Source organism: Osmia bicornis, chromosome 6, assembly GCF_907164935.1.
Source record: "Osmia bicornis bicornis chromosome 6, iOsmBic2.1, whole genome shotgun sequence".
Taxonomy (NCBI): Eukaryota; Metazoa; Arthropoda; class Insecta; order Hymenoptera; family Megachilidae; genus Osmia; species Osmia bicornis.
Window position 1 is genome coordinate 2834807 of NC_060221.1, and position 9984 is coordinate 2844790.

A 9984-nucleotide genomic window follows, 5' to 3' on the forward strand; every position below is an offset into this window, starting at 1 on the left:
ACACGATAGAATTTGAACGATAAGAGGATCGCGCTCGAGTTAAAGAGCTTATCGAGTTCCGTGATAATGTCTCGTGTCTCGTTATCACCGAAAAATCTTAGCTCGCTATCGAACGGCGAAAACGTTTGCCGCGGTTCACCGTTCTCCGATCGATTCGACGTTTCTCGATCGGGAAAAAATAATCACGCTCGAGTGATTGGCTGCGGGTTTTAGATCGGCAGTCGCCCGGCAGTCTACTCGAGCTGTTGCCTCGATTTATTCGACGATCTGGTTCGACAGGAATACGATCGATGGAATTATTATTAACCTTTCTAACCCAACTCGAAGGAGCAATAACGTTCGAACGAGTTTATAAAATAGACTGAAATTTTCACGCTATTTCGTGAATAAAAATTGACAATAACTTAAAAAACTTGTCGTCTTTGTCGAGAGGAACAGGAATCTGATGAATTTCTACCATTGGCCGTCAAACAAGCGGTCACGGTCACTCGAATCATGAATCTTTCGTCGATGACAGTGTTCGCGGTCGATCAGGTTCGTTGTTAAACGAATTTTCCAAAGAGGAAAAGGGAAGAAAAGAAGGTGGACGAATGGTTCGAATGTCGCGACGAAGCAGACGAGTTGCATCGGTACAATCGCATTCCAGGTAAACTAATTTCGATGCGAAGGAGGGAGCGCGAGCGAGAGGAGCAACGAGATAGCCAGGTGGAGGAAGAACATCGAGAGCACCGGTTCTCCAGATCGGCGGATCACCTCGGAGACCTCGTGCTCGAGGCCTGGGATCGCCGGCCGCCCAGCAGTCTACCTGCTCGGTGTATACACACACCACACGTGTGGTCTCCCACCCTTTGCTTTGCCTCTCATACCCCACCCTCCACCTGTAAATGTGCGTGTACGACCCGTCTCCGTTTCTGCGTGAGCCTTGCTTCATACACTCTACAGGCTCTCCCATGTATCTGGGTCAGGGCGTTAATTTCGAAGAGTACAAGATAGAAAATTAATTAATTGACTTCCTATGCGTCTACTTTCCACTGTACACCAAAAGATGATCGTCGAAAGCTAGAATCGTTACTACTACTTTAAAGCTGAAAAAGTTTGCACTTATTGCAACACGGTAGGAGAATCGAAGGTTAATTTTATCTAATGAGAATTTTTCTATGTTCCATCGTTCCAGAGGTATAGTTTGTCCCAGATGCATGGAACAGCTTGTATAGATCGTACCTGCGGGTTTCCTCTGAGTATGGGCACAGGGCCGTACGTGCTCTGGATACGTACGTGCCGATTTCCCTTCCTCTTCGTCCACCTCTCCCTTTATCACCGGACAGCTTCTTCTCTTCCCCCTTCATTCTTTTACTCTTTCTCCTGTTTTCATCTCTTACTCTTTCTGACCATACGTCTAGCTCTATCTGTAGGTTTACTGCTCTTACGGATGCCCTTGTGCCTTACTCCCCTTCCTTGGCACGATCAATCTCGAGTACGATGTAGCAGGCCGTGTTCTCGCTAAGTCGCCAATTGTGCTTCATCAATCCTGATCATCGAGAGACATCGATATTTCCAGGGAAAATTCTCGACGATCGCCGAAAGATTTCTTATGTTTCGAGACTTATTTGACGATAGCGGTGAGCGTGTTCGTTTATTCGACGCGGTGCATAAGCACACCTGTCCGAGCTTTATTTACTCTTTGTTCGCTCGAAACTGTCGTTCGATCGGTGGCAATGAATCGCTATAGAAATTAATTGACGTCGATTATCGTCGCGTTCGACGGGTTTATGTAGGACGCATCGTCGTGCCGCGCGATGGAACGGTGCACTGTGCAACGGTGCAACGGTGCTTCGAGCTGATAGTTAAAGGATCGCTGCTTCGATAATGACGAACCTCTTGCCGTGACACTTTCGGCCGATTCCGAGGAGCTGTTGTCGAGAATCTTTTCCGAGTGATTAATCGTATGACCGGTATTGGATAATCGTTTTACGCAGGAAGGTCAACTGTTTAATAGATTTCCTCGTTTCATGCTACGTCGTTCAATAGGTAAACGTCAGCAGCTTTCCTTAACAGCATCGTCTTAAGAAATGGACAAATTTTTTATGAAATGTTAACGACTCGATGGAACACGCATGCTTAACGGAAGGATCAACCGTCTTTACGCGAGTAATTAAAGAAATCCATCTACTAAATTCCTCATAAACCGTTGTTCTTCAACAGAAGAGAAATCGCAAGTATCGAGACGATTAACGAGCGCCCGCATGCTCCTTCATTGCACGTTTCAAAGCAAATGCTGAAACACAACTGCGTGCACCCCGTGCATGTCTCTTTTAGGACCTATCTAGTTGCCGCGAGATAACAGAATATCGCGTGCATACGGGAACGAACCAGATATCATATACGAATTCCCAGTTACAGGATCGCGCACGTAATCCATGAATAACAGGTGGAAATTCCATCAGAACCGTGAGTGTTCTCTTAATCGACTCCGAAAAATGACCAGCTACATCTTATCGGACGGACGATTAATTTCCCGTTTATCGACTCGGAGAATCGTATACCTAATATCCGGCGTCGACACTAGTCCCGCTGACTAATAAAACTTAATTACTATACGATACATCGAGATAACCGATAACTTGGCCGACACGTCAGGTATTTCGCGCGAAAAACATCGAATGACTAAATCCTATTACTCGCGTATCTTTTGATTTTTTTCCAAAGTAGCGAAACCTATGCGTTCGAAGAATAAGAAAAACCTTTATGGAAATCTTTATGGAAAGATAAGCAGACGGCTCGGTGGTGAACGAGTATTTTTCGTGGAAAGGCGAGAACGAAGGAGAGATACGGTGATAGTCGCGTCTGTTAAAACTCGACACGACGAGGATAGTCTCGCGCGACACGACTATGCTCTCGATATTCCGTTTTTCTTCACCGCTGTCTCGCTCGGGTGGCACGACCGAGTGTAAGCCAACAGAAGTAAGGACGGGTTTCCGATTAAGGCCTTATAATTGACGTCCCGGGTCCCCCCGTCTGGCTTAGTCACCGGCAACTGGAAGAAGGGCCGGCGGACCCGCTTTTGCGGATCGCGGATCAACGAACCGTCCTCGGACACCAGACGCTTTTACTCCGCTTTTGCTTCTCTCTTCGCGCCCGAACCTACCCTTGTCACGGGGTCTTATGCCGCTGATAAACAAGGGGTTGCTCGGTGAATTTCCAAACAGAATTCACCCGTTTCGATGCAAAAAGAAACATAAAATTATCGGAGAACCGTTGATTCTACGAAACGTGCAACTGTTTTGATGCGATAATGTTATACGAAGATTAGCGAAAATTGAACAGAGTCCAGAGGCTATCGGAAGAATTTTAACGACCCACGACAACGATCCGATGGGATTATCAAGATTCGAAGCTTCCGGTTGATCCAATTTATCCCTGGAATGTTGAAGCGTACACGATAAATCGGTTTAACCAGAGACTCCACGGCTGCCGTGCGACAAGTCTCGAGACTCTGACTCTGCTTTTCGCGAAAACGAGATACCTACTCCCGAGGCTTCATAATGGGATAAGTCGTGAAAACTTTCGATACGCGTCAAAGCGGATGTGTAATACGCACGGCTGGATGAAGAGGACGGGGTGCTAAGCAAACGAGCACGCCAGTTCTGAACTCGTAAACGAGACGAGAGGAAAGTAGAGGAGGAAAATGACGCTAACGAAGCTCGAGCCGAGTTACTTCGAAGAAGTATCAAAGAAGTTTTCCTACCTTCACCCTCCTACCCTCTCTTCTTCCTACGGTGTTATCTGAAAAATCCTCCAGATATTTTGCCAAGAATTCATTTTCCGAGTAGAACAGAAAATTCCGAAGGAATGCTTCGAATAACTGCGCGTATACTTCCCTTGCGACATGCGTTATAAAATTTATTGTCGAGCTATCGATCGGTCAGGTGTTAAAATCGCAAGCACGCAAATCGATGTCGGAAAGGAACGCTCCATTTACCGAATCAACCTCACCGATCAGATTGTATAATGTTTCAAATGAATTAAACAGCAGTTGAATACAAGATGCACTTAGAGTGTACATCACTCGACAGACGTTAAAGGTGTTATCGTATTAAATATTTAACACAGTTGCTACCAGCATGACATGTAAGTGACATACAGACTAATGACAGATTACGTTTTACACGTACGATTGCAAATTATACTGCTATACTTTTATCAGAAAAACACAGCTAATCAGCAGTGGAGGATTTTATAACGAAGCGATGTTAGCGAATGCATTGATACGAAATTTCGCGTGAATTCGCGAGTGAAATGTTCATTCTCAGACTCGTTATCTCGTCTAGATCACACTTATCGATAACAAAGAATGATTCTATCGCCAGACTATGCAACCTTGTTACTTCTACATTCGCTAGCCAATCAACATTGTGCCAAACGTATAGCGTCGATTCGATTCTCCTTGGAAAATTCTTAGTCTAGTTCGATTTCCTAGTCGAAGAGCTTTGTATAAAAAGGAGTAGAATAAACAATTGATAAATTTTCAAGAGAAACGCGTGGGTTCGAAAAGAGGAGCGGTGTGTCACCGGAGCAAAGGGAGAGCACATGTGCTTTGGTTCGAGTGCTAACAGAAGAGAATGAGAGAGAAAAGGAGCGTCAACTCGTCAAAAGTTTCACAGATGTTCCGTGACGAGCTACTTTCGATATCTCGAGTCGAGCTGCGCGATAAATCAAGTAAGGAAGGTCGGAGCAGCGAACAGTCATCGCCGTCACGAAGAAGTCTTTGGCCGAGAGCAGGGAACCGCAGAGCACGTTGAACCGACAGCAAATTGGACCACCTTCAAAATACATTGGCACATATATATACCATATATATATATATATTACGAAGGAATCAATCGCGAACTACGTAGATTCTTAACTAGCACCCATCGCTCTAGTACTCCAATGGCCATGACACTCTAAAATGCATCGTTCAACGTTGAACGTTCAACACTCATCGACTGGCAATGCATCGGTAGGGTATTACGCTCTCGTATCTCGGTGTAAACGCGACACGATCTGCGTTCGACTAGAAAGAAGAAAAGTCGAGCAAAGCTTGAACGACTTACGCCGACTCGAAGGCGGTCCAACTTACGTGGCGGTTTAAATATACGCGTGTTCGCGGCTCGATTACGCGCCTCGAGGAAAGCACCTCTTCTTCCCGTGTTGTACGTGGGCGTGCTCCCAAGCGAGAAAACCAGTCCCCCTCCTCCTCCACCCTGTACGATAAGTGATACACCGTGGAAGCGTGCGATCGCAATTTATCGTTCGCGCTTCCAACTGTCCCGAACGATTTCAGCCATCCTGAAAGACCTTCTATCCGAAGCTTTACGATCCTCTACGATCACGTTCCTAATGCAACTTTTTTCCACCCTGTAATCCACGCGTATCGGAGAAACGTCGCGACGCTCGTTCAACATCCGAGCGTCCGCGGCGATATTAAAAAGTTTCGGGGGTTTGCCGGATAACATCCGAATGGTTTTTCAACGAGCATCCCCCGGCTGAAATGTAACGAGCTTTCGATAGCGAATCGTTATCGGGTCAACGGATTTACAAAATGTTTCATGAAAAGTACCCATTTCGTATAAAAAGGGTATATTAATTCTGCACATTTTTAATCCCTCACCCTTCGAACCTGTCCATATGTAACTGAAATGAAAATGAAAACGCAGCTGCGGTTCGCGTACTACCGCGAACGAACGTGACGAGGAAAGCTATCGGATTAATTAGAATGAAATGATAATCGTACTCACCGTAATCCGGTCGAACGACAGCCTGTACCGCCTGTTCGTTCTTCTTGCTTCGAATCACCGGCTCACCGAGGATCGTGAAGTTTCTGGGTCCCACGCGATTCACAAACACTAGATACACTTTACCCCTCTTAATATTGGCTCGCACCACACCACTCTGATTATCGCGTTGCTGCTGCTGCTGCTGCTTGCCGTCGGTATCGTAGCCGCATACGGTCGACTTGCCGGGCGCCGATTTGTCTCGAAAGTGCAGCCTTACGCTGTCGTTCTTCTGCAACGGCTGGAAACCGGGCTGACTCTTGTATACTTGCTTCACCTCGAACGTCACCGCGTAGTTCGAGCCCGGTTTCCTCACGGACGACATGCTCCTAGCCTTTCCCTCGAACACCGTTGGCGCCAGGTACGCCCTGTTCCCCACGTCCACGTCCGGGCACCAGTTTTGCCCGCGACAACCCTTGTTACGGCATCTTCGTCGTTGCTCCCGTGGCGAGTCCGCTTTCGCCCGGTTCTTTGGTCGTTGCTTGGTGGATCGGATGGGCCGTGGCCTTTCCACGGACGACTCGGTCCCCTGAGAATAGAAAAACGGCATTTGGGTGGAGGACGAGTGACGAGGCGGCCGTGTCAGATCGGACTCCTGCATCTTTGCACGCGGTATCGGTACGTCGTCCTCGCGACGACGATTCGCCTGTTTCGACGAGGAAACGAAAGCCTCGCGTATCCACTCGTCCAATTGTTCCGCCTTCTCCTTTGACTCATCCTCTTGCGGATACCGAGTTTTCGCAACCGAGTCCGAGTTACCAGCGATGGACGCGTATCTATCGTACGTCCACGAGGAACTCGACTCGGCCAACCTTCTATCCTGCTTCTCTTCCGATGATCGAGCGATCGGTTCTCTCGTTCTTGCGACCAACGAATTCCAAGTTGGCGAATCAAGGGCAAGGGCTCGGTAATCGAGGGCTTTCTCAACGCTGGCGATGCTCATCGATGGCGGATGATCGCTGGTGGTCCTGCTCGACGTTTCCTCGAGGGAGTTCCGATTGGCGGGGGGTGCCGCAGCGAGCGCCAGTGCGCCCCACCAGCCGCTTAAGATCCCGGCCAAAAACAGAGACGCCCACATCATCCGACCTGCTTGCTGGTTTGATCGGGGGTGAGGTCGACACCTCGGTCACCCCGAACAAGCACACACCTCTCTCTCTCTCACCCCGCGCTCTTCTTCTTCTTCTTCGTCTCTATTCCAGAACGGAATTCGCCACCGATCTCTTTCCTTACCTCTTGATTCGTTCGTTTCTTTTTCTCTCAATCTCTCCGCGGATGAATGTTTTAACGAAGAAACGTCATTCGGTTACGAAACGATCTTTTGACACGCTGTTCACGAGGTGTTGTACCACCGGCAGCAAGCGATCGGGACTTCCATCGGACAGATTCTCGGCTGTCTGCTTTTCGTCCAACGCGATACCATCCTCTTCATCATCCTTCAATCTTACTCCCGATTATCCTAGACGACGCCGAACGGCCTTTGCCGCGATCGAGCTGCTTGCAAACGGCACCGGGTCAGTTAGTTCAAAAATCGGGATCATCCTGTTGATCGTTGCAAAGGAACATTCTGTCTGATCGACTCGCGGCTACTGTCTCCTCGTGTTCACCTCCTTGACACACTTTTCTCCGTAATTATTTTCTTCTATGTACACTGTACGATGATACTCGTATATTATAGTTTAATTAATATCGAAAATAAAGGATCTTTTAGGATTCGTTGGATCTCGAAGGTGTATTCCCGATAGAAGCTTCTCGAATCGAGGACTCTCATCGGTGAGATCGCGTCCCCGATCGTTTCAATCGATCGATCTTGGAGCGTTCGTTTCAGCGACGGATCGACGACACTGTGCGTTTCGCGATGACGATAAACGAATCGTCGAGATTCGATAAGGAATTTCGCGCCACCCCCGTGTTGCGGTGTCTCGGTCCCTCGACACACGTATCACGTTGCACTCCGAACGAGGAAAAGCCGAGGATGATGACACACGACGACGTAGGAAGGAGCGGTAGAATAAGAATAAGAAGAGGAAGAAGAAGAAGAAGAAGAAGCAGAAGAAGAAGAAGAAGAAGAAGAGGAAGAAGAAGAAGACGACGACGATGACGACGATGACGATGACGACGAAGACCAAGAAACTGTCGGCTTCCTCTGACCAGCCAGAGACACACTATTTAAATATACTCACGAGGCTCTCTCGCGGTTGGTAGCGTCGACCGTCGAAGTCTAGCCCTCGCGCGACGCACTTCACTGCTCAGTTTTACCACACCGATTCTTCCTCCTCCTCCTCTTGCCGGTCGTCGTTCAAAACTCGACGGCGTATTATATTATCGGGCGCGAGAAAAAACCGCGGCGGGCATGAAATTCGGCCGCGAGGATAGATCGGATGGCGAGCGGATGAGCGAGCGTTCGGTTGCTCCTTCCTACCCGATTTTTCTACCTCTCTCGGCACCGATTATTCTTAGATGGCAACGATGCTGTCGGTTGGCGGGCACGCGTGCGGATAATATCGCGTGCGGGGGATCGGCGCGTGTGTTGCACGCGGCATGCACGAGCAGCCTCGTGTCACGTCGAGGCGGAGAAGGGATTGTCGGTGGCCCCGCGTCGGCCGCGCGCGACGGTTCAAATTAGACTGAACTGCCCGCTCGCGCAGCTCGAGGCCGGCCACAGCGCCAGCGACTCCTGGCGGACGCCGGTCGAGGCTCTGCGCGCGCACCGTCCCAAAGCGGCCGCGACGACGACGACGGCGACGCCGACACACCGGGCAATCCCCGCACGCTCCTCCGCCGCGTTATAGCTACGCACGAGCAGACGCCGGCCACGCCAGACCACGGGACCTTTAAGAACCTGTGTAACGACGACCTAACAACCGAGCAACCGCACGCCGTCCTCTTTCTCCTTCCTTCTACACGACGCAACCACCGTCCCCCTTCAACCATCGCTCTCTTACTCTCCTGCTGCTTCGGACACCTTTTCACCTGACATATAACCTGTAAGTACCGTGCCAGGGTCAGATTCGATCCTGTCCACGTTAAATCTATGCTTCCTCTACTCCAAAACCGAAATATCCACTGCCACGACAGTCGAAACTCTCTGCGAGCTTTAACGCCACGTGAAAGCGTGACGTTAAACCACGTGAAAACATCTAAAAGCGTCGCGATATTTACTGTTCCCTTGACTCGCGATTTATCGAAAATCCGATGTCATAACGAGTCACTAGCATGACATTAAATGTCACGCCAAGTCGTACCTTTCGTATCGCATAAAAGCGTGAGTACTATAAGTGGAGCAAAGAGGAGTGCTGAAAAAATCAAATCGAAAAAAGAAAAGTGACCTGTGTGATGCGATGTTTTGGTTAGGTGCGTCCGCCATGTTGGATTCGCATCAACGACTTTCAATGTTCCACGCGTTTCGCATCGCTCGTTAAACGCACCTTGATACGTAACGGGGCTAGATTCGCGGATAGAAGGGAACGACGGAAACGGGAACGGGAACAGGTCGTATTCGTTTGATGTTTTATCGTCATTGTAATTCGAGCGTGACACTGGCGGCGAATTAATAGCGAGCTATACTGGCGCCAAAAGTTGGCGTATTAAAGATGGCGGGTTATTAACGGTACCATAGACCAGCGAAACGGATCCGAACGCGTTTCCACGCGGTTCTTACATCGCGCTAAGCGAAGAATTCCATTCCTCGTTTTGCATAGTATTTTCACGCGGTGCGTTGACGTACACGCACACTCGCGCTGAACGCAACACACGCACGTTCTACTGACCCTCGTCACGTTTATTTTTTGTTTTCGCTTTTTGCAAACGTTTCACTTTGCTCTGTGCGCTAAGTCGACATGGTTCAGCGCGCAATAAGCACCGTTCTCCTTCTTTCTCTATCTTACCGTCCGTGTATTAGATTATCCTTCGCTCAGACATTTATAAGTACAATCTAGCGGACGACGTCGTTGCTTTTTATCCTTTCCCCTCTCTTCTTCTTCTTCTTTTTTTTTTCTTTTTCGTCATTCTTATTTATGTTCCGAGAAAATCTCGTTTCCAGCCATGAAACGTACATCATGTGCTCTCTTTTCTCCGCGGCAATACGCGATACTCCGTTTTGTTTTCTTCAGCCACGGTGAAACGTAGTCACCGACGATGTATCGTTTCAATTTCATAGATTATAATATTCTTG

At 48.6% G+C, this 9984-nt stretch overlaps 1 protein-coding gene across 3 annotated transcripts in view; it reads right to left on the reverse strand.

Annotated features, from left to right (window-relative positions):
* The window catches only part of LOC114871588 (protein vein), a 166843-nt gene extending 158430 nt beyond the window's left edge, over positions 1–8413 (reverse strand). For all 3 annotated transcript variants that reach the window (XR_006829504.1, XR_006829503.1, XM_029177688.2), the window contains exon 1: positions 5778–8413. Coding sequence is in view for 1 of the 3 variants with exons in the window: in XM_029177688.2 (XP_029033521.2) it covers positions 5778–6894 (1117 nt within the window). In the remaining 2 variants the exon portion in view is untranslated. The remainder of the gene's footprint in view (positions 1–5777) is intronic.
* Positions 8414–9984: the final 1571 nt, after the last annotated feature.